This window comes from Eptatretus burgeri, chromosome 12, assembly GCF_056783735.1.
Source record: "Eptatretus burgeri isolate ZD-2024b chromosome 12, Ebu_testis_v1, whole genome shotgun sequence".
Classification (NCBI taxonomy): Eukaryota; Metazoa; Chordata; class Myxini; order Myxiniformes; family Myxinidae; genus Eptatretus; species Eptatretus burgeri.
The window spans coordinates 65,463,223-65,486,753 of NC_140972.1; the positions used below are offsets into that span (position 1 = coordinate 65,463,223).

Consider the following 23,531-nt stretch of genomic DNA (forward strand, 5'->3'; position numbering starts at 1 on the left):
CCCCATCTGGGTTAGTTGCTGTGGTGACACTGGGCAGTGTTGCTGCATTGCCCAGAGGGTACAGGGTGTGTGTCTTAATAGGTTGGCACTTACTCCCTGATAGTACAGGAGCCTGAACCCAGTCATAGTAACACTCTCACTATGTCTCTTCGAAAGGACCGTTTAGAAAACCCCCCCATCCACTTTCTCAACAATCCTCTGGAAGAAGTCTTTTCTTTCAAGCTTCTGGGTCTCACTATCTGCCATGACCTTTCCTGGGAAAGTCACATTTCCAACCTCGCCTCAAAAGCCAGTCGCCGACTGGGAATCCTCCGTCGTGCAAAGTCCTTCCTCGGCCCTCTTGAGCTCCTGGCCACTTACAAAGCTTTTGTCCGTAGCCTGATGGAGTACTGCTCTCCCCTCTGGGCTGGTGCTCCTGCCTCCCACCTTTCTCGGCTTCACGCTGTCGAAACCAGGGCATTTAAGATCATCGGCATCTCCCGCAATGAAGCTGAGTCTTTGGGCCTCTCACTCAATCACCGCAGGTTGGTCGGTGGTCTTTCTGTGTTCTACCGACTCCTCTCCAGCCTTGCCCCCCCTGCTCTCTCTGCGATTTGTCCCCACCACATTTCCACAGGGCGCTCAAGGTCCGCCAACAACCCCCTTCTGGTAAAACTACCAAAATCACGAATCACTGCTCATCTTCACTCTTTCATTCCTCTTTTTTCCCACCTTTGGAATAAACTTCCTCACTCTATTCTTTCCCATTCTTCCCTCCAGGCTTTCAAAACAGCTGTTCACCACCACCTCTTATCTTCCCCCATTCAAATCCTCGATCTTTTCTACCCCCGATAATCCGCCCAAGCCCACTTCCTTCAATTCCCCTGCTTTCCTTCCTGAAAGTCCCTGAAATGTCCATCTTCTCTTCGCCATGTTCCCCGTCCCATCCCCATCCCTCTCCCTTCCACAGTTCACCTAATGTGTCTGTTCCCCACTGTTTTGTCCCTTCCACTCCCGCCCCTCTTGTCTGTCTCATGCCTCCTTGCTGTGAGTTGTGTGTTAGCTCTCATACGAGCCTCGACCAAGGTATACAAAAAAAATAGCATACTGGGAGGCTTGCTCTATCAGCAGGCGAATAATACCCCGTCTGCTTTAGCACTATGTCGTCCCTGAAGTGGGTCACCCACGAGGCTACTGGACTGCTGGTGTTACGGCATCAGGTCATGTAAGTGCACTGATGTCTGGGGTTGCTGTGGCAATATACCATGGAGGGTGGCTTTTATACCAAGGTTCCCTCACTTAGGCCTAAGTCACATTTGCCACGGCGGCCGTGGGGTCTCCAAAATCTATGGCCACTAGCAATTATACGGTGGCCGCAGTATTTCTACGGTCACACAATGTAGCGGTCACATATGTTTTTATTTTTCGGGGAGCAGCACGGGGTATTTAGAAATTGTGGAGACCGAAAATGTGGGGTTGCCATATGGTCTTTGATTTGATGTCGCATGGTGACCTTAAGGGGGCCCTGTGGTGGCCATAAAATTTTCAAGGCAGACGCAAGGTGTCAGCACCTCAAGGTGCCCACAAGGCAACCGCAGGGGGGCCCTAAGGCGAACGTGCGGCCAGACGGAAGGTAACGAATGGGTTAATTTTTTTTTTTTACCAGTTTTTTTTTTCGGCTTGTCGAATTGCTGCGGCAAATGTAGAAATGAAAAAAGTTATAACTCCGCGTTATAATTCCACGGCGACCTTACGACCTGTAAAAGATAGCCAAATGGCGTAGGGCCACCCTGAGGCCACCGCAGAAACTCTGCGGCCGCCACACGTTTCTGTCAATTCAGAGGGCGTACGGCCGCCGTATCCTCGCCGTAGAGCAAATGTGACTTAGGCCTTACTTTCCCTTTGAAATATATGGCTGTACAAATTACAAATGCGAGCAAACCTGTCATGCATAAAGCACCCACTCGGCATGACAAGATAGGTGTTAGAGTTGCTCATCTGAATGTTGATACTATGCGTGGTAGAGCTGGTGAGATAGCGGAAACTTTGAGCCGCAGAAGAGTGGATGTGTGCTGTGTGCAAGAAAGAAGGTGGAAGGGAAGTGCTGCAAGAATGGTCACAAGTAGAAATGATAGGTACAAATTATTTTGGATAGGTTGTGACTCTGGAACTGGTGGCTGAGAAGTGGGTGGAGAAGGTGTTGGAGGTTAGGAGGGTAAATGCAAGAGTTATAGTCCTAAAGCTGTTGTTTGATAAGTGTGTATCAACAGTAGTATCAACATATGCCCCACAGATAAGATGAAGTGAGGAGGAGAAGGATGAGTTTTGGAACACACTTGTGCATGTTGTTTCAGTCATTAGCGAGAGAGAAGTTGTGATTGGAGGGGATTTGAATGGATATGCTGGAGCATAAGCAGAAGGATAATACGGGGGTGTGAATGGTGGGTCAGTTTTCAGAGTTGGAAACACTGAAGGTGTAAGAATACTTGAGTTTGGGGACGCTTTAGATATGGTCGTCTGCAAGACAATGTTTAAGAAGAGGCCGAGTAGACTGATCACTTACGAGTCAGGAGGTATAAAGAGCCAGATTGACTACTTTCTAGTTTGGATATTAGAAAGGAAGTTGGTTAAGGATGTGGAGAAGAATGTACCTTATAATATCGGCTGCTTGTGTGCGATGTAAAGTTAAGTTGGAGCAGGGAAAAGGGGAAACCTTACGTCCCAAGGAGAAGAGTATGGAAACTAAGAGATCAGGATGTAAAGGAACATTTCTATCAGGAACTTCTGGAAATGAATGTTGGAAACCCTATGGTAGGAGAGGATGTAGAGAGTTGTTGGAACTCTTTCAAAGATGAGCTGCTGTGTGCTACTGAAAAGACATGTGGCTGGTTGAAGGGCCCAGCTAGACATGTGGCTACACGGTGGTGGAATAATGAGGTGGATATGGCGATTCAAGAAAAAACAGACGACTTTAGGATTTGGAAAAAGGGAGGGGATAAGGAGGAATACTTAGTGGCTAAATGTAGAAATGAAGTTTACAAGGCAAAAAAAATTAGTACAGGATTCACTTTCAGATGTGATGAATAATGCATGCAGATAGTAGAGGGGAGATATTTAGGATAGCAAAGCAAATGATCAGTCAAAATATGGATCTCATAGGAGAACAATGGGTGAAGGATGATATGGGAAATGTACTGGTTGACCATGGGGAGATTAGAAATGCTTGGAGGAGTTACTCTGAGCACCTTCTAAATGAGGAGTCCCCTTGGAACAGGGATATTCTGGAGGCAGTAGAGCCGGTGCAGGGCCCATCACCTGAGATAAAGAATGAATGGGTGAAGAAAGCCATCGATGAAATGAAGAATGGTAAAGCGGCGAGCAGCACTGGTGTCGCAGAGATTATGAAGGCATCTCATGATATTAGAGTGAATTTAATCACTAAATTGATAAATGCAACTATAAAGCAGACATCTGTCCCAGATGACTGGTTGAAGAGTGTAATGGTGAATATTTATAAAGGGAAGGGGGATGCCTTAGTTCAGAGCAACTCTCGGGGTCCAAAGTTGTTGGACCATGGAATGAACGTGATAGAGAGAGTTATGGATAAATTGATGAGACAGAGTGTTAATATACATGAAATGCAATTTGGTTTCATGTCAGGAAGGGGCACGATAGAGGCAATTTATATAGTTAGGCAATTACAGGAAGAATATTTGGGGAAGAATAAACTGTACTTTATATTTGTGGATTTGGAGAAGGCGTTCGATAGGGTGCCGCAAGAAGTGGTGCAAGAAGTGGTGCAATGGTCCATGAGAAAGTTACGTGTGGAGCATTGGTCAGTTAGGGTAGTCATGGCAATGCGTGATGGGCCAAACATCTCTGAGGGTAATTGGAGTGCAGAGTGAGGATTTTGAAGTGAAAGTGGATGTTCATCAGGGTTCAGTCTTTAGCCCAATTCTGTTCATCATGGTTCTTGAGGCTATGTCACAGGAATTTAGAGGAGGTTCACCTTGAGAACTCCTGTATGCTGATGACCTGGTGCTGATAGCTGACAGTGTGGAAGAGGTAATGAGTAAATATACAGTATGGAAAGAGGGTATGGAGGCCAGAGGACTGAAAGTGAATATAGGGAAAACAAAAGTACTGATTAGTGGTGTGGGAGAAGGAAGTGTGGAAAAGATGGAGGTGGCCCTGTGTTGTCTGTAAAAAAGGTGTACGTCGCAATTCAATATTGTGTGAATCCTGCAACTGCTAGGTGCACAAGAGGTGTGGTGGCATCAGGGGTAGACTGCAGGTGGCACCTGACTTGAATTCAATGTGCTGTTTGCGCAGGTAAACAAGTGACTCGAGTTAGAGCAGAAAGGTTAGTTTATGGAGATATATCTCTGGAATGTGTAGATAAATCATTTTACCTTGGTGATGTGATTAGTGCAGGTGGTGTTGTGGAAGCAGCAGTGAATGCAAGAATTGGAAGTGGCTGGAGGAAGTTTCGGAAGTTGTTGCGCCTATTGACATCAAAAGGGACCTCTCTCCGATTAAAGGGAAAACTTTATGCAGCTTGTGTTACAGGTGTGATGTTGTATGGCAGCGAAACATGAGTGTTCAAAAAAGGAGGATGAACGGAACAAAATGAGAATGGTGAGGTGGATGTGTGATGTGACACTAAAGGACGGGAAACCAAGTGTGGAATTAAGAGATAGGTTAGGTGTAGAAAGCATTAGTGAGGTTATGCGTAGGGGTAGGTTGAGATGGTTCGGACATGTGGAAAGGATGTGGGCGGGCAGTTGTGTGAGGAGGTGTATAAATATGAACGTGAATGGAAGGAGAGCTGGAGACCGTCTGAGAAAAACATGGGATGTGTTGCTGAGAGATGATCTTAGAGTTAAAGGTCTGACAAGAGATCGTGCAGCCTGGAAAGCAGCCATGAGGTGAACCACGGCTTACACATGCAAGCAGTGGACCAGCTGTAAAACGATGATGATGATGATTCTTTGGAAAGCTCTGTGGTCTTCATGTTTACGTTGTTGGTCGACCAAGTCAGTTGCACCTTTAAAAAACTCCGTCATTAAGTGGAGGAGATTAATTGTTTAAGTTAAACCACTGATTACATTACAGGTGAAACCAATTAAACTTGTTTTGTAACCTTTCAAACAAATAATTTGTTCCTGAAGTGATTTTGGGTTAATTAGGAAAAGGGTTTGAATACCTATTCAATTGAAAATCATCTAATTTTCTCTGTTAATCAAACATATTCACATTTTATATAATTTTTTTAGCTTTATCACTTAGGAGTAGTTTGTGACGACTCTATATATTAAGTTTGATTTGATAACATCATGAAATAAGCTTCAAGTGGCAACAAAATGTGAAAACTTTGGAAGGGGGATAAATACTTTTGCAGGCCACTGCGTGAGTCTATGTATTATGCACACAGGGGTTGTAGCTAAATGATTAAAAGGTAAGATAAGGTAGGACAATAGAAGAGGAAAAAAATTAATAATAATAATAATAATAATAATAGAAAAGAAAAAGGAGGTAAGGAGAATGTGGGAAGAGTGAGGAGCACAGCGACGCGCTGCTCCAGCGCATGCTCCCTTACCTGACCTGACCTGACTTGAGGAGAGAAGGGAAATACGTTTGAGAGATAATAGGAGGGGAGGGAAGTTATACATGAAACATATTGGGGGGAAGGGGGAAGTGGTGGGAAGAGATGGGGATCAGAAAGTATATTCACAGCAGAATCCTTTTTGGGTGCAACATGCACTTTACACCGCTTCGGAGAATGCTCCTACACACACATGAAGGTAAAAAAAAAAAAAAACTTAAAATATCTCAAAAGGGGTCAGCTGATTCATTAAAAAATGCCAAATTGCCTTCGAGTGTCACGATAAATCTCTAAACTCTGCATTTTACTACCTGGAGAAACAAGATATAAAGATCGATTGCACAAAGGTATCGCTTATGATAGATACAGTACATTTTGAGAGAGTTGGTAAGAAATTGTCGAATGGTCAATGTGACATTTTCCTGATGATGGATGGGAATTGTGATCCAAAGGAACACAAGATGTCCTGCAGTATAAGAGAGGCATTCACTTGGTAAGCTCAAAAGCTTCAGCGAGCTGATCATTAAACTGTATGCTGTCGTACCTGTCCATCTCAGACAAAATACAGCAGATTACTTGACGGTTAGATTGGACGGGATGTACAAAAGCCTTTCATTGGAAGGTGTATTGATATATTTATTTTTTTAAAGATTATTATTTTACATTAGACACAGACAAGCAATCCTTCACTTTCATTTTGAGGCTTGTGGGCTAGCAGGATAACCCAGACGTCCGAGCGGTATGTACACTCACCTCTGCGCTATCTAGCCTGGGCTTGAATCTCAGCCCAGCTAGCTATAAGCTGCCATCCTGGTATTTTACATGCAAGACGAGACATGAATGTGTGCAATCTCTCGGATAGATGGTAAACCGAGTGTCCTATCTGCCGGCATTACTTGGTGGGTGTTGAAGCTATAACGGCGTCCTTCCCAAAGAGTAGGCCAACTATTGCTGGAACCCTGGCCAAATTCAAAATTTCTGCTTGAACCTACAAGGGGGGGGGGCAATTAAGATATACGTGCACTACAGCAGCGGCACTGCTGTGCTCCTATGAGAACAGATGCTAACCCACAGCTGTGTGCTGAATACGAACGACGTGACCGTTTTGAAGCTGAACAACTCGTCAAGGTATGATATCAGCCACCAGGAAAGGTCTCAATTATCTGTCAAGGTGGAGTCTCACCACCTTTTCAAAACCTTTCACCATAAACCAAAGAGGAGTAAAAATGTAATATTTCCATGCACTTTCAATATCAGTTATTTCAGAGATTGCTGTTTTCTGCCAACAAGTCATTCCTTGATCGTCATCTGTTTTAAAACATTCATCATCACGGCTGCCCTTCAAAGCCAAAGACGGCAGTTCACACGATACATGAGAACAACTTGGGAATGCAAATTTGTTTATAGCACAGGAGCCGATACCCAAACAACAACCACACTGAGACAGCAAGCAGTGTAACCTGGTGGCAAGGAGCCTGCATGAAGACCAGACAACTTGCTGCTTACAGTTCAGACATGAATTTGCAATTTGGCCAAGGTGCCGACGATAACTCACATACTCTTCATGAAAGACTTCATGGGATCTTGAACGTCCACCAACTAATGATAGCAGACGAGACACCCAGCTTAACATCCATCCAGTGTTAGCAGCTGAGACGGCGAGCTTAATGTTCTTCCGGTGGATGGCGCATACACTGATGCCTCATCCTGCATGCACGTCACCAGGATGATAGTTTCTCGCCGGTTTGACATTCCAACAAAGACTACATAGCTCGAAAGCAAGTGTGCAAACCCCTAAAGCTATCTTGGCATCCCAAATAAATAACATAAAATAAAAACATTTATCGAGCTGAAGTGGGAATGTGCTGCTTCTCGGGAATCTCGGCTTTGGGCCGAACACCTGAAGCTGATCTCTGAGTAAATACAGCAATCACAATCATTTGTGAAAATGTTGATTTCAAAAGAACTTCTTTCATCAAACAGCAAACTGCTTACTGCTATTTTTTATTAAAGTATGTCAGCAAATCACTGACTATGAGCATCAAACAACACTCGTTTCTTCTCTCTGTAATTCGATAATATATTTCAACAAGCCTGGTGTTTGCTCAGTGGTTCGGGTGGCTGGCTTGGGATCTTAGGGTCCCGAGTTTGAGAACCCTTGCCAATGAATTAACATAAGGTGGGGTTGACTCAGCCCTCCATCCTTCTGAAGTCGGCGAAATGAGTACCGGTGTACTGGTATAGGGGCACAACATCAGCGGCATAGTCGCGTTCCAAAAAAATGATAGCTACCCGGCAGCCAAGCTGCCATACGCAAGAAGAAGATATATTTCAACCATTCCTTTTTGGTTTTAGATTATGAAAATCATAGAGATTCCTTTGACAAGGACGTGGGGGGGGGGGGGGAGGAAGTGAGGGGAATCTTACAATGACCGTGTGATAATCTCAAAGGCATCTGTATTTGTATTTCCTCACAATTATATAAAACAAGTTTGATTAAAGACATGAATGCCAAAGTTTAAAATGTGGATGAGAAAGATTCGTTTTAAAATCCGAAATCCCTGCCGTCATAAACCTTTGCGGTGCAAAAAAAATGTGGAACAAGGATGAGCAGCAAAGCAAATTCTAATCGAGGATTTCTGTACAACTCCAACACAAATTCAAAAGCACGGGACAGTGGCCCTGTGCGCAATGCAGAGGGCATCTCCGCAAGCGTTTGCGTGCTCTGCATGCACAAGCACCAGGAGCCAGTTTCAACTGGCTCCTGCCAGCCGAGGAACGCAGGGCAGGGGACGCTCGAGTGAAATTGGAGGGAAACGACGTCGAGGGAGTCTCTCTGCGGCTACAAATGCAGTTACTCAAATGCCTCCGATACCAAACTTGTGTGTCTGTTCTTTGTGGGGGGGGGAGGGGGGAGACATTTGAATATAGTCACAACTTGAGTGAAGCTACTTCATTTGAGTGGCAGGTCCAGTTCGCTACATTTTTTTTTTATTAAAACCTCGTATTTTGTAAAAAAATAAAAAATAAAAAATAAAAAAATTTGAGAGCCTGGTGTTGGCTTAGTGGTTAGGGTGGCGGCTTGGGATCCCAGGGTCCTGAGTTCAAGCCCCGTTGGCTGCTGAATTAACACCAGGGGGTTGACTCAGCCTGTCATCCTTCCGAGGTCGGCGAAGTGAGTACCAGTGTACTGATCCCGGTGTATGCCCCGGTTAGAATAGGTGTACCATATCCCTGTGTGTCGTAAGAGGCGACCAGGGTTGGCGTCAGGAAGGGCATCCGGCCATAAAACATTGCCTCAAGAAAAAAAAAAAGCCCAACCCCTGCACAGCAGGGAAAAATGGCTGTAAAAACGGTCATTTATATTTTGTAAAATTTGAAAGGGATTGTCTATGAGGGACAAACTAATTGGCATCACACATCAACGATGACGCTCAGCTTTAAAGCAGCATGATCGCTGTATGTAGTGGGTTCAAACACAAACTGTGCAGTGCACACACAAATGGGACAAACAGCATTGTTAAATAATTCCTATTGATGCTACATGAAAAGCGAGGATGTAAAAACAAATTGAGTGTTGGGTGGGGGATGGGGGGGGGGACGAAAACAAAAACATCCTGACAAGGCCAGGACAAGCTTCAAACCATGTATCAATTTCTCATGAACTTTGAAAAACTCACCAAACTTTTGTAATCAGATTAATGGTTTGGAACAGAAATTAAGAATTGGAGGATTTGGTGAGTAACAGAGGCAGAGCTCATTGGCTGAATGATAAATAAACAGATCAATACTGTCATTGTTATCACTATGAGCAGAACAAGGAAAATGACTCAAACAGGAAACGATCAATTCACTCACATAAAAAACGAAAAACGAAAATTAAACGAATTATGGGATCATTTGCCAATAATAATCTCAATATCATGGATCTGATGTGTATATGGCTCATACTCGGGTACGTGTGGGTGGTCGTGTGAAGTATTTTGGAGTTGCAAGGGTGTTTTAAGGGGGTGGGGTGGGAGGGCTGCAGCCTGCACTGTAAACCCAAATGTTGATGCAACTGTGCAGGCTCAGGTTTCAGTACATTTTTGATGTTTGCAAAGAATCCAAGGCAAAGGTCAAGCCAATTCAGATGTAAGGCATTGGGGGGGGGGGGGTGTCGACGATGAGTAGTAGTTTTTGTTTTGTATGCAGCCTGGAGCTGCTGATTGCATCATTTCTGGAAGCGGGGCCTGTGCCCCTGCCTGTTTCCAGTGAGCTGGTACTAAATTTGTTGACCTCGGAACAACGATAGGCTGAGTCAACCCACCTGATGCTATTTCAACGCAAAAAAAAAGAGAGAGGCTCAGACTCTCGACCCTAAGATCTTAAGCCAGCCACCTTAACCATTAAGCCAACACGAGGCTTACGAGTAGAGTAAAGAAGTTACATTTTTACAGCAAGGTATCTTCACAAGGATTTTTACAAGGAATTAAGGTGCAGGAGGAGGCCATTCGGCCCATCATGCCTGCACTACACCAATACCAGATTTAAAGAATCTGTTGAAACCCCTTCCCTACGTGTACAGCCTTTTGGCTGCTACACTGGTGCTCATTTCGCCAACCTCGGAAGGATGACGGGCTGAGTCAACCCCCTGGTGTTAATTCAGTGGAAACGGGGCTTGAACTCAGGACCCGAGGGTCCCAAGCCACCACCCCAACCGCTTAGCCAACACCAGGTTAAATAGGTAATAGGTAATAGCAACAATTGTCAATTTCACACAAGAACAATCAGAATTTAAGTTTTATTGCTCCCACAGCAAAATTTCAAAGCAACCTCGAAGATTCATCAAAAAAAAAACTCCAATTACCATCACCTAAAATTCCTGCAGCTATCAAGAAAAAAAGGTCGATAAATAAATAAAAGCAAAAGAGGTCATCTATTTATTACATACTAATGAGGTACCCGTGCTATGCAAGGGCAGTGTTACCACTGCTTGGCTTTTTTCATTGGCTCACCTTGGCATTTATGAAAATGAGGAGTGGTCACACTGTGCATGGGAGGGGCTGCACAACAGCTGGACAGCCGGTTTGTAAAGGACTTGAGCAAAAAATGACGAAGCTACAAATGCCGAATCCGCAAATGCTATGGGTGAAACCCCTCACATGATTTCCTCATTCTGCTTTAAACTCAACCTCTCTATATTTTCATTCAAACAGCATCATTCCAATCACAAATTAATACTCCACCATTAATTTAACAAAATACAATATTACACTCATGAAGTAAATGAAGAGAAATTCCATTCTGACATTACATCAGGATCGAAACTCAAAATCACAATTGTATACTCCTACCTATCTTAGGTATTTATGAAAACTCCCACCCACCTTAGGACACCAGCTGGGACCCCAAAACGTTCCACAGAAGGTTTGGCGGGGCTAGCCATAAAACTGAGGGAGTAGTTCATGGACAGATGGACAAAGACAGACAGATAGACAAACACTCCTGCTCCATAATATAGATAAAACTACAATGGCACTTGGCTGAGTGCATACCTCCACCTGGCTGAACATTTTACGTTTTGTATCCCACTAATAGGGCGGATCTGGATCTGCACTTGAACCAAAATCTAATCAGCTTGTTTTTGTCCGCTCCCCAACTCATCCACCAAGTTTTGTCATAACCCGTCCATAACCTTTTGAGATATCGTGCTATACGAGCATATCTCACAATGATGAAAAAACACTTGAGGTATAGGGGAGTTATCAGAGAGAATATGTTATGCTTTGTGAAACACACACACACACACACACACACACACACACACACACACACACACACACACACACACACACACACACACACACACACACACACACACACACACACACACACACACACGAGGATCGTGAAGGATATAATTAAATGAGGCCGTTAATTATCTTCAAAAGGAATGTTTTAATGAACCCAAACACCACATTTTCACTCTTGCACTTCCTTAGAGGTCTCTTAGTAGACATGCAAAGTTGCAGGCTCCTAGGTTTTACAGTTTTGGAGTTATGGAGGACACACACATACTAACACACACACTACTAAATCCACGAAGGAATATCGCATTTGCTTGCCTCATGTGACTATATATATATATATATATATATATATATATATATATATATATATATATATATATATATATATATATATATATATATATATATATATATATATATATATATATATATATATATATAGTCACGGAGCTGGCGGTCCAAGTTAACCCCCACGACCTATTTGTGATGATGGGTGGTCAACACCGCCAGCCCGGATAGCCGAGCGACTCCTCCTTAACAGGAGGCGGACGCATTGATTCTCGGAGATTATAACGCACGCGGGAGGGCGTGGGGCACAATGGTGGAGCGACGGAGGCATGTGGAAGCACAGCACGGGGGTGGTGAAGGGGATTTATACTCAAACCCCACAACAAATACACAGACACAGCAACTTAAAATAAACATGGAAATTTAATGACAATAGAAATATTTACAAGGAACAATAATTCAAAAGGTAACGATAACATGAAGTAAATAAATCCTAAAGTTGAGGCGCCCCTACACACAAACAAATACAGATAAGGTGAAACAAAATAAAAGAAAATCCCTCCTTTATTCTGGCACTTAACTTTGTCCAGAGATGGTCTTTGTGGAATGTGGAATTGACACCCTTCAATTTGTAAGTGCAAACGCGCGCAAAATGGCGCCAAGTCGCTCTCTCGCAGCTGGACAAACGTACGTCAGGCAATTCGTGAGCAGTATTCAACACCAAGGCTCAGAGACCCGATGCAGCTTAGAATGGCGCCGTCCCCTTCGGTGACATATACGAGGCTTCGAGGCCTACCTCAAACGACTAGCCAAGGATCAACGGCCAGCGTCTTGCTCAATCACGTGAGCCAAATCGCCTCAGCACGAATACGAGAATTGTACAGTCTTCTTCATGCGTCGAAGGAAAGCCAGCCGTGAAGCCCTGGTTCTTTCAGGCCACCTCCTCGTTACGTTCTCTCTCGATCGCACGTGCCCCTCACTCTGCACTCATGCGTTCCTTCTCTGAACTATCTCTGACATCACCCCAAACCGTCCACCTCCGGGGAATGGCTTGCTTGCCCGAAACCTGGGAGGACGGGGCCTCTCTGTCTGTTCGGCGCGTCTGCCTCGCTTCTGACATCACACCCATCAATCCTCAGCCTCGGGGATGTGACTTTGCCTGCTGTGACCCATGGTGGCAGGACTTCTGCCTGCTCGGCATGTTTGGCTTGCTTGTAAATACAAAAATGTAGGAATATTAAGATATTATTATGGTTGTGGGGGTAGATGGAGGAATTTAATAGAAAAGATAGGATTGAATAGAATTGTTTGGTCCGCGGACATCTCGATGTAATCAAGTAGGGAAACTGAAAACTTAAGTGTTACGTGTCACCACACGGGGGGGGGGGGGGCTGGGGTAACCATAACGATAACAAGCGAGCTAGGTGTGCTGAGCTGGCAGAGGCACCGCCTTCCAGGGTTTTGTGTGAGCAAGCCACGCACCAGAGGTGGAACGGTTGTTCAGTGTGATGACAGGAGAGAAAAAGAAGCGAGGAGGTGGTGGCTCAGTTGGAAGAGTTCGGTATAAGGGACACACATGGTCGAGAGAGAACAGGGTGAGGAGATGGCCTGTAAGATCTGACATTACAGCCGGCTTTCTTTCGACGCATGAAGAAGACAGCACGATTCTCGTTTTCGTGCTGAGGCGATTTGGCTTGCGTACTGAGCAAGACGCTGGCCAGACTCTTGGTTGAGTCGTACGAGACGGACCTTGAATCCTCGTATGCATCACCGAAGGGACGGCGCTATTCTGCAGAGCGCCGCATATCAGCAAGCGCAATGGATGAAGAAGTTGCACGGCAGTCTCTGAGCCCTGGTGTTGAATCCCGCTCATGAATTGCCTGACGTACTTTTTTCCCACTGCAACAGAGTGGCTCGGCGCCATTTTCGGCGTGTCTGCACGTGCAGGATGAAGCGCCTCGATTCCAAGTTGCACAAAGACCATCTCTGGACCAAGCCAGAATAGAGGGAGGATTTTCATTTTTTTCATTTTCCCCTTGTCTGTATTTAAGTCTGCGTGTAGAAGCGCCTCCGCTTTAGGCTTAGTTTATCTCATGCATTATTACATTCTGAATTATTGTCCCTTGTAAATATTTGTCTATTTTCATTAAATTCCACAGTTATTTTAAGTCGCTGTGTCCATGCATTTGTCGTGGGGTTCAAGTATAAACCCCCTCTGCCCCCTGCGCTGTGCTTCCCATGCCTCTGTCGCTCCGCCAGTGCCGCCCCCCACATGCGTTATAATCTGAGAATCAACATGTCCACCTCCTAAAGAAAACCACTCGGCTATCGGGCCGGCAGTGTTAACCGCCCTTCCACCACAAATTGGGCCTGGGGGTTATCCTTAACCATCAGACCCGCGACATATATCTATCTATAATTCCAGCAATCTCTGTGTGTGTCTGTCTGTCTGTCTGCGACCGCTGTTTCTTGACAACCACTGGTCCGATCTAATTGAAACTTGCCAGGTATATTGCGGGGGCCCTGAGGATGTGCCTTTTCAAGGTTTGATATTAATCGGACAAGTGGTTCCCAAGTTATGGCGATTTATTTACCAACCAATGACAGGACATGGTGCTATGACATCACGATTGATGTCACAATCCTATTTTTTTTTTTTTTGCACGTACGGGCATGCCCGTAGGTACGTCATCCATCAGATCCTTCAAAATCTGTGATGGGTGTAGGGGATTACACACGTACGGGCACGCGAGAGTGAAGGAACGGCCTGTGTGGTTGTTGTTTCTGGCACGTGCTTTGAAAGGTTTTTTTTTGTTTGTTTGGTTTTTTTTTGCACGTACGGGCCCGCACTAGTATTATATAATATATATTATATATAATTTTGCTTTCAGAAAATATTCACACCCCTCAACTTTTGTCATATTTTGTTGTGTTTTAGCCTGAATTTAAAATGGATTAAATTTAAATGTGCTGTCACCGGTCGACACAAAATACCCCATAATGACAAAGTGAAAACATGCTTTTAGAAATTTTTACAAATTAATTAAAAATGAAAATCTGAAGCATCTTGCATCAAAAAGTATTCACCCCCTGAATCAATCGGTCAAGTTGGATGGGGAGCATCGGTGAACAGCAAGTCTTTCCACAGATTGTCAATGGGATTAAAGTCTGGGCTTTGGGCTAGGCCACTCAAGGACTTCCACGTTCTTGTTCTGAAGCCGTTCCAGTGTTGCTTTGGCTGTATACTCGGCGCCATTGTCCTGTTGGAACATAAATTCTCACCGCAGTCTGAGGTCTTTTGCACTCTGAAGGAGGTTCTCCTCTGTAGTATTTGCCTGTACCTGGCTCCATTCATTGTTCCCTCTATCCTTCCAAGTCTCCCAGTCCCTGCCACTGAAAAGCTTCCCCATATCATGATGCTGCCACCGCCATGCTTCACAATCGGGACAGTGTTCGATGGGTAATGAGCTGTGTTGGTTTCCGCCAGACGTAGCGCTTTTCATTCAGGCCAAATAGTTCATTTTTCGTCTCATCAGATCACATAACCTTCTGCTTCATGCTCTCAGCCTTTCATGTGCCTTTTTGCAAGCTCCAGGCATGCTATCATGTGCCTTTCTCTCAGGAGTGGCTTCCGTCTCTCCAGTCTCCCATAAAGCCCAGATTTGTGAAGTACTGCAGAGATTGTTGTCCTGGTGCCGTGCTAAGGGACAGACCCTTGTGAGGATGTGGAGAGAAGCAGCATGGCAGTTCAACATCTCAGTGCCTCGAGGAAGTTGGTGTGAATCCTACAGCTGTTTTACGTAGCGTCTCATGACTGAGCAGTCAACAATAAAGAGCAGAGCGCACCGGGAGCACTACTCACCACATTCGAGGAGGGACCTCGACACACTCCGGGAGCGGCGGGCCTTCAAGCTCGTGAAACTTCCAAGAGGGATGCAGCAGGCTTTCTAGAACCCATCGCACCAGATTGAATGGGGTGGGGGGTCATGACTTGTCCAAACCCCCAATTGTATCTCTCTCTTTCTGTCAAGTGAATGCAGGCCCTAGATATCTCATCAAGTTGAGTGTACATAGCTGATCAATTCCATGGGCATGAGTGTCATGTCGTGGGTAACTTGGAGATTATGGATTGTCTGTCTGCTTCTGATTTATCATGTTTCATTTTAAAATACATGTACAAGTCCGACTTGGTCCCTGACTCATCTTGCTTGCCCCACTGGTTTCATCTGGTGGCTCTGAGTAAATCCTGTTGAAGGTAGAGATTGGACGTGGTTTTGTACTGTTGGAGTTCCATGTATATCAGGAGAAACCTTTTGACCAAGTCCTGTAATTAACTTTGCAAGGCAAATATTGCGCATACACACACAAACCTCATCAAGATGAAGTCTTTGAATCAACTTGAAACAATCAATTCATGCCAAGCCCATATTGTATTTATATTAACTGTTCAAGCTATTTATATCAACAAAGGAAAGGATGTTCATTGATGCAACTCTCACTCCAGTACCACATAATAAATGGTGGATCGAGTTGGATGTGTTTTCGCTGGGAATAACACCCAAGTCCATTGAGGTCACTCTAACACCCGAGCTATTCCTGCTGCTCTATAAATTACCAAACAAGCTTCCTACTGCACAAAGAACAATCAGCATAGTCGTTTTTGCCAAAAACAAACCAGCTGCCAAGATGATGTCTTCTAACCTAATCAATAAGAACTGCAATCTCCAATATTTTTTTGCCCAACATTGATGACAAAATTCAAATTCCAATAATGAGCCTGTGTGACGATCACTATATTTGGAGGATACAAAATTCAATGCATCCGAGTTAATGAAAAGGCAGGAATAAAAAAGTGCAAATCAAAGAATCATAACCGGAGTTGCTATAGCGATGAAGAAGACTTCCAAGCAATATCTAGGGATGAAAGAGGGAACCAAGACACACTTTCAAATGTAGCATTAATGAGGCCAGCATTACTACAAATGTACAAAACGTTTTTCATGTCAAAATAAGCATAAGCATCTCCTCCTTCTCTGTATGCAGCATGAGGCTGTGGGTAGCATCATTGGCTGAGGACACGGCTGTGCCGCTGATGTAATGCCCCTCTACCAGTACACTGGTACTGATTTTTCCGGCCTCAGAAGGATGAAAACTGAGTCAACCCATACACCCATCCATGCACTCTCTGCACAGAGCGTTGTTGGTGCCTAAGCAGTCTCCTTGGCTAGTGGGCACAATCCTGGACAGGTCGCCATTCCGACACAGGATACCAGCAAGCTGGCACTCATTTTGCCAACCTCGGAAGGATGACAGGCAGAGTCAACCCCACTTGGTGTTTTCCAGCCATACTGGTTGAGAGGTTTCGATTCCAGAATCAGCACTTCGTGACAAACATCAACCAATATAAATATTGTCCGATAACACACACACACACACACACACACACACACACACACACACACACACACACACACACACACACACACACACACACACACACACACACACACACACACACACACACACACACACACACACACACACACACCCACACACACACACACACACACACAATCAATGAGGAATTTTAAATGTTAGATGAAACTAGTGCGTTTGACATACCCATGCAAGAAGCATCACCCACCAAAACAACCAATTAAATTCTCCGAAAAGACAAGGGCACAGCACACATAGAATAGACTTACCAACCATGGCGCTGACTTCCCCGGCCATTAGCACCTCAGCACTGTTGTTGTAAAGATGCACGTCGACGATGCCTTTGCGGATCGTCTCACCGACTTTGGCGCCGAGCATCACTGAGCCTACGGTCTCGAAGATCGAGGCGAGTATGCAGGCCTGGCGCAGTGTCACTACGCCAGAGCCAACTGCCGTGCCAAACGAGTTGGCCACATCGTTGGCACCAACGGAGAAGGCAAGGATGAAGGCAATGATGAAACCGCATATCAACAACCACATGTAATCTGACAGCATCGTGAGGATGGTAAAAAGTTGCTGTGTTAAAACCCGGAAGTAGGTCGACTAAAATGTGCAGAGAACAGAAGTCGGTTGGGCGGCCACTCCACTGCAGGTTCAGGGAGCTGTGACTCAAGCTTGGATGAAAGGGAGTGTATTTTTGTGCAAATGCTCTGTCAAACCAAGATGGAGATTTGCACACAAAAAGATAAGTTCACAAGTCACAGAAAGATTCAAACAGTTATCCAAGATTTTTATGACATATTCGGCTGAAGTTGGTGTAATAACTGATGCAGTCCATGGTGTCCCCCAGACATCTGGATAAGCAGGTTATCGTCTCTGAAAAACAAAAATGCACACAAACACATTCAAATAAATAATGTATTGCTTCATGTGCAAATATTAAACAATTTTTTTTAAGGCAGAAAAGCAATTGCCTGTAAACAGATTTAAAAGCATGGGATATAAAATTGACAAGTTAGTTTTTCAAAAAGTACAACAACATCAACAAAATGGTGGCCAGATCTCGGCGGACGTACACAAAATGGCATCCAAATCGCTATGATATACTTTTTTCATTTGCCATTGACAACCATCTGACCGGATGGTGCAGATGTAGTGCACTTACCTTTGTCTCGTCTGGGTTTGATTCCCGGCCCGAATACAAACAATCGAATTGGTGCTCCGCAAGCAGAGCGTTGTACCACAAAGTGTGCCGTCCTTCAGGTGAGCACTAAGCTGGGTGTCTAGTCTGCCAACACGAGTTGGTGGACATCAAAGATCCCACAGTCTCTTTCGTAAAGAGTTGGCGAGTCATCGTGGGCATCGCGAAAATATTAAATTCCTGCCCACCTTCAGTCGAATGCCAGACCTGGCCAGCTGGTTCGTGAGAGACATGGGCCAAACTTCCTTCTCGGACAACCCCACAAGAGGGTTCTAGAAATTGGGGCCGTTACAGTAGTAGTTGTCGTAGAGTATAGTCACATGTCCTGCATTGCATGCCAATTATGGTTATTTCAGTCAACGACTGCTGACAATGGTTTCTACATGGTTTTTAAAAGAGAGACATTGGAAAACAAAATCGCAATTGTTCAGGAAGAAAGGAAAGGTCCGTCGACAAAAGGCACAAATTTAACATATTTTGACAATCAAGCTGAAATGCTAAGTTGGACAAGCTGCAATGACATCATGTTGAAACTTTAATCCAACTAGCAAAGAACCCATCCTAAAGGATAGATCAATTCCATAAGAATTATGTCCCCAATAATTGCAGACGGGTAAATTCCCCCATAATAAGCGTATTTTAGTACGACTTGCAATACCCCCTCCCACCGGACTAGCATTATACGATGCCTTTACATAGCGAGAATTGGGGTCCTCACCGCATCCTGAACCCGCGAGACTATGAAATGTTTTTTTTTGTAAATTAAATTTAAGCTCTTTGAAATATGTTATGAAACAATATTTTTAGTTCACATTGCTAAATTGAGGGAGGTTTTTCTTAAATTAATGACCACCTCATACTGCAACCTTTGTTTAAAAGACTTTCAGGATAGGCTCCTGTTATTAACAACACCGACATGGTTTGATACCTCCACCGCCAAAGGTGAAGGAGTTTATGTTTTCATCCCTCTCTGTCTGTTTGTTAATTGCCGGAATCCTTCGGGTTTCGGCAATTATGTTGGTCGGTTGTGTGTGTCATTCTGTGTGTCTGTGTGTCTGTCTGTTTGTTTGTGTGTTTGTTTACCCTGTAGCAGCCACAACGTTTCAGCGATCATGACCAAACTGGGTACAGACGTCGGCCATGGTCCAACTTAGACACTTGTCGTTTTTGGTGAATCTAGGTCAAAAGTCAAGGTCACTGAAAAACCGACATTCTTATTTTCGCAATAACATCCACTAAAATGGCCGTATCGACTTCAAACCAAATCCAAAATGTGCATTTTCCAATTCTGCATCCAACCATATGTCTCATTGGGGTGTCACACCAACACCCTTCTTCGCGGTCCGGGGTCGAATGTCAGAGTGGTCGGGTCAAAAATTTCAAATTGCTATTAAAACACCATTTCAAGTCCGATTGACTTCTAAGTTATGATCATGACCAAACTAAGGGCTATAACTCATTAAACAGTAGCACTATCGACTAATAAGAACCAAATTGATTTCCAGGTTTTTGTTTTTTCAGAGATCATGGAGATATGACAAAGTTATTCCAGCAATTCCTTGCTCAAAGAGCAATTTCATTTGTTTGTTTGTGTGCAGGATATCTCAAAAAGTTGTGGATGGATCGGATGAAATTTGGTGGAAAGTTGGGTGTGTGACAAGGACTAACCGATTAGATTTTGGTAAAGATCCGAATCCGGATACGAGAATTGTTTAATTTATAAACCAATTCTTCACCATTGAGATGTAGGACCAAAAACGATATATAGCATGATATTTAAAAAACTGTAATGGGCCTGATATGTTCTCGTGGATCAGGCATTACATGGTGGAAGTATGCGATCTACCGAGTGCCCTTCTAGTTCAACTTTGTGATAATCCTCCGACTCTGTCGTAGAGCGTTGGTGTCACCGAAGCAGCTTCCCGAGCAAGAGTTATACTGGGTGGTTTGTCATTGCCTTCCGAGCAGCAATTCAGGCAGGTATTTGGCCACAGTGTCAGCGATCACCTTCACTCTTTGTGAAGGTCACCCTGAGGATCTTTAACACCCACCAACTAATGTCTGAGTAGATGGGATGTCCAGTTTAACATCCATCAGAGGGATGGCACATGCACAACTGTGAAACACCGGGATGACAGTTTATAGCTGGGTCCGGATTCAAACCCAGGCGAGACAGCTTAGAGGCGAGTGTGCATTCCTGGTACCTCGAGGCCATCTTGTCAGCTCAGGTCATATCTTAACCCACAGTTAATAAAGAAACTGAGATTCCATGTTGTATTTATGTTTAAAACTTATCTCGTTCGGCATCACGCATTTCTTCTGGTTGACTGTTGAGCTTTTCAAAAGCAGCATAGGAAGTGGTTTTCCGGAATTGGGAGACAGCTGAGACGTGTGAACGCCCAGACAGATACCACACTTCACATTACATCATAAATGATGCACAAAAAATAAAAAAATAACAAAATAAAATAACCATAATAATAATAATAATAATAATAATAATAATAATAATAATAATAAACAGGCACAAAAATGCCTCCTGAGAATATTTTAAAAAATTGTAAACCTTATGGAATCGAAACATCTCGTCGAATCCAAGAGTGGAACAAAACATACACCAATGACGTATAAAAGAATGCGAACCATGAAATTTATATTTAGACCACAAAGCAATCAAAATTCCAGAGGGGGTTGGTGAGTTATGCGGAGTATAATTCCATATTCACTTTTAAATCCGTTAATCCAAAACTGTGTATGTACTGTACTCGCTGATGGGGGGGGGGGGGGGAATCATCAGCCACTCACTTTGAGAGGCAAAATAACATTAAAAAAAAAACCTAACATACTTCAAACCAAGGACTTTTAAACATGTGCCACAAATGAGAAAGTAATGTAATGCGCTCTGAAAACACATCTGCATCTGATTAGTGAGCCCTTTATATCCTTACCAATGTTAATCTGGTTTGGCAGCACGCCAACATTTGACCTGTCCGGTCTGGGTTCGATTCCCAACCAGACTATAAACTGTTCGATCGGTGATTCGCAGGCAAGGTGTTGCATCACATTAGTGTGCTATCCCAGCGACGGACATTAAACTAGGTGTTCCGTCTGCTCACGTTACATTCGTGGATGGACCTTAAGAATCCCACAGTGCTTCCACGAAGAGTGGGCAAGTTATTGCCACCACTCTGATGAAGTCACAAATTGCTGTCACTTTCAGTCAGTCTGGACAGGCTGTTCGTGAAAGACTTGGGCCAAAAGGCTAATCAGCTGACCCTGCTAAAAGGTGGCAATAGTTAAAGTTGTTAAAATAGTTGATTTTGCGGTAATATGGAGAATCCCTGTAAAATATCTCACAATGAGGAAGGCAAATGTACTGAAGGAATATAAACCAGAGTTGGTGTCAAAGCCACCCAATGCTCGCCTGTTTATACATTTATTGTTTTTAAAAGACTAGTCTAATAATATTTTTTATAAAGCATTGCAGTGAAGTCTGATCCAAATAATTTTAAAGCAATATTTGTATTTGTATATTGTAATCAGTAAAAAATAGTGTGGTAGATAAAAACATTAGAAAGGAAATAACTTGCACCAAAAACTTTAACATTTTCACGCTCACGCTCACGCTGACGCTCATGCCGGGGGTATCGCTATAGCTATCTATTCTTCGAACAGGCGAGCTAAAAAGTAACCTTTCAACTAACATCAACATCACAACTGTTTAAATCCAAGCAATTTCTACGTCGGAAGAAGCCAATCATTTGAGTCGGACAAAGTGCAGAAATGTCACACTCTTTTTGTACAAACAAAGCCACTGGGGGACAGCGAAATAGCAGCAAAGCCACACAAAATCAGCAAGACAAGACCATGTATGTGAAGATGAAACTTGCACAACTGTTTATATTTCATCTTCACGCAGTGTCGTATTAAACTGATTCTCAAGAGAGAAAATCAGAACAATATTTAATGGATAAATAATGGGACAAATATATTACAATAAATAATAAACAATAAATAAATAAAGTGGAGAAAAAAAAAATCAAATATAGCACAAAGTTTGAACGATATTGTTCAAAGCCGCCATTCCTGCCGAATACAAACCGAAGAGTGCAACAGGAGAGTGCATGTTCAAAAAAAAACCCAAAGAAAGCCATTATTGCCAAATACAAACCTGTAACATACCTGTTCATGACCCATAAGAGGAAAACAAAAGTGAGAAAACAACAAGGAAAATACAATGCCTACGCTGCTGCCACCAACGAGCTCATCCAGGTTGATCGGACGTTCCAGTCGGTGCGGCGGGTACACCACATTTGTAGGAACGGGTAACGGGCAGTGGGTTTGGCTCTGCAGCCATTAACTATCGCTCCGATGCACGCTGCGACCGTGGATAGGCTTGACGTGATACTTTAAGAACTGCTTAGAGAATGATCCTCAAAGTCAGATTAGCTACTCCCTCCCTCCCCGTGCCCCGTTCGGTGTGTTTTTTTTGCACCAAGGTTGCAAGCAAAACAATTTGATCAACTTGCACTTCGCATGAAAGAAGAATACATGAGCTGATTTCAGAAGCTTCAGTGGTACGATGCTGTTGGTGTGAAAGCGATTTCATAGATCAGCGGCTTAATATGAAGAAATGTTTGGAGGAAGATATGGAATATTTTCTGAACATTATTTATAAAAAATATTTAGTATGAAAACTGAGAGTAACTGAACATCATCATTGGTGGTTAATTAGGAAATAGACATATACAGTCATCTAGGGAAGGTTGGGGGGAGGGGGGAGGGATCAGAGGGTTAGAGTTACGTTGGTTCGCATGATAAATAAATAATTGCAGCTAAACTTCTGATAATCCAGCAAGTTTTCAGTGATCAATACAAGGCAATTTTGTTTCTCTCTTTATTGGTAATGCCAACATGAAAATAAAATGAACACCTGGATTTCAAACAAGCTACATTTTTTTTTTGTGATGGCAACACAATCAAATGAATGACATATCAGGATCTGTATTGGTAGCACGTCTTTTGGCATCATCCAGTGCATGAACCAGTGAACCAGTCGGCGACCGATCATCCTACATCGAATGAAGTCCTTCCTTGCACACCTGAACCCCTATCCACGTACAAGGCCTTCGTCCGTAGCTTGATAAAGTACTACTCTCCCCTTTGGGCCAGGTTTGGTATGTGACGAGGAAGAATAGATTCGATTTTGGTGAAGATATAGATGCAAGGA

The 23,531-nt window shown here is 43.7% G+C and overlaps 1 protein-coding gene and 1 long non-coding RNA gene across 9 annotated transcripts in view; both read right to left on the minus strand.

Moving 5' to 3' along the window:
• LOC147015783 (sodium-dependent phosphate transporter 2-like) overlaps nucleotides 1-23,531 on the minus strand; it is a 105,442-nt gene that overhangs the window by 39,038 nt on the left and 42,873 nt on the right. For 3 of the 8 annotated variants that reach the window (XR_015049855.1, XM_085848293.1, XM_085848298.1), the window contains exons 1-2: nucleotides 22,484-22,729; nucleotides 17,370-17,976 (exon numbers count right to left, since the gene is read on the minus strand). Coding sequence is in view for 7 of the 8 variants with exons in the window: in XM_085848293.1 (XP_085704419.1) it covers nucleotides 17,370-17,655 (286 nt within the window). In the remaining variant the exon portion in view is untranslated. Of the gene's footprint in view, nucleotides 1-7,143; nucleotides 7,292-17,369; nucleotides 17,977-22,472; nucleotides 22,730-23,531 lie in introns of those variants that run through there. The other 5 variants (XM_085848294.1, XM_085848297.1, XM_085848295.1 and 2 more) reach the window with 4 other exon arrangements.
• LOC147015784 (uncharacterized) lies at nucleotides 9,591-17,363 on the minus strand. Its single transcript, XR_015049857.1, has 2 exons — nucleotides 16,473-17,363; nucleotides 9,591-10,640 (listed from the first exon to the last, which is right to left on the minus strand). It is a non-coding gene; the product is annotated as an uncharacterized LOC147015784 (long non-coding RNA).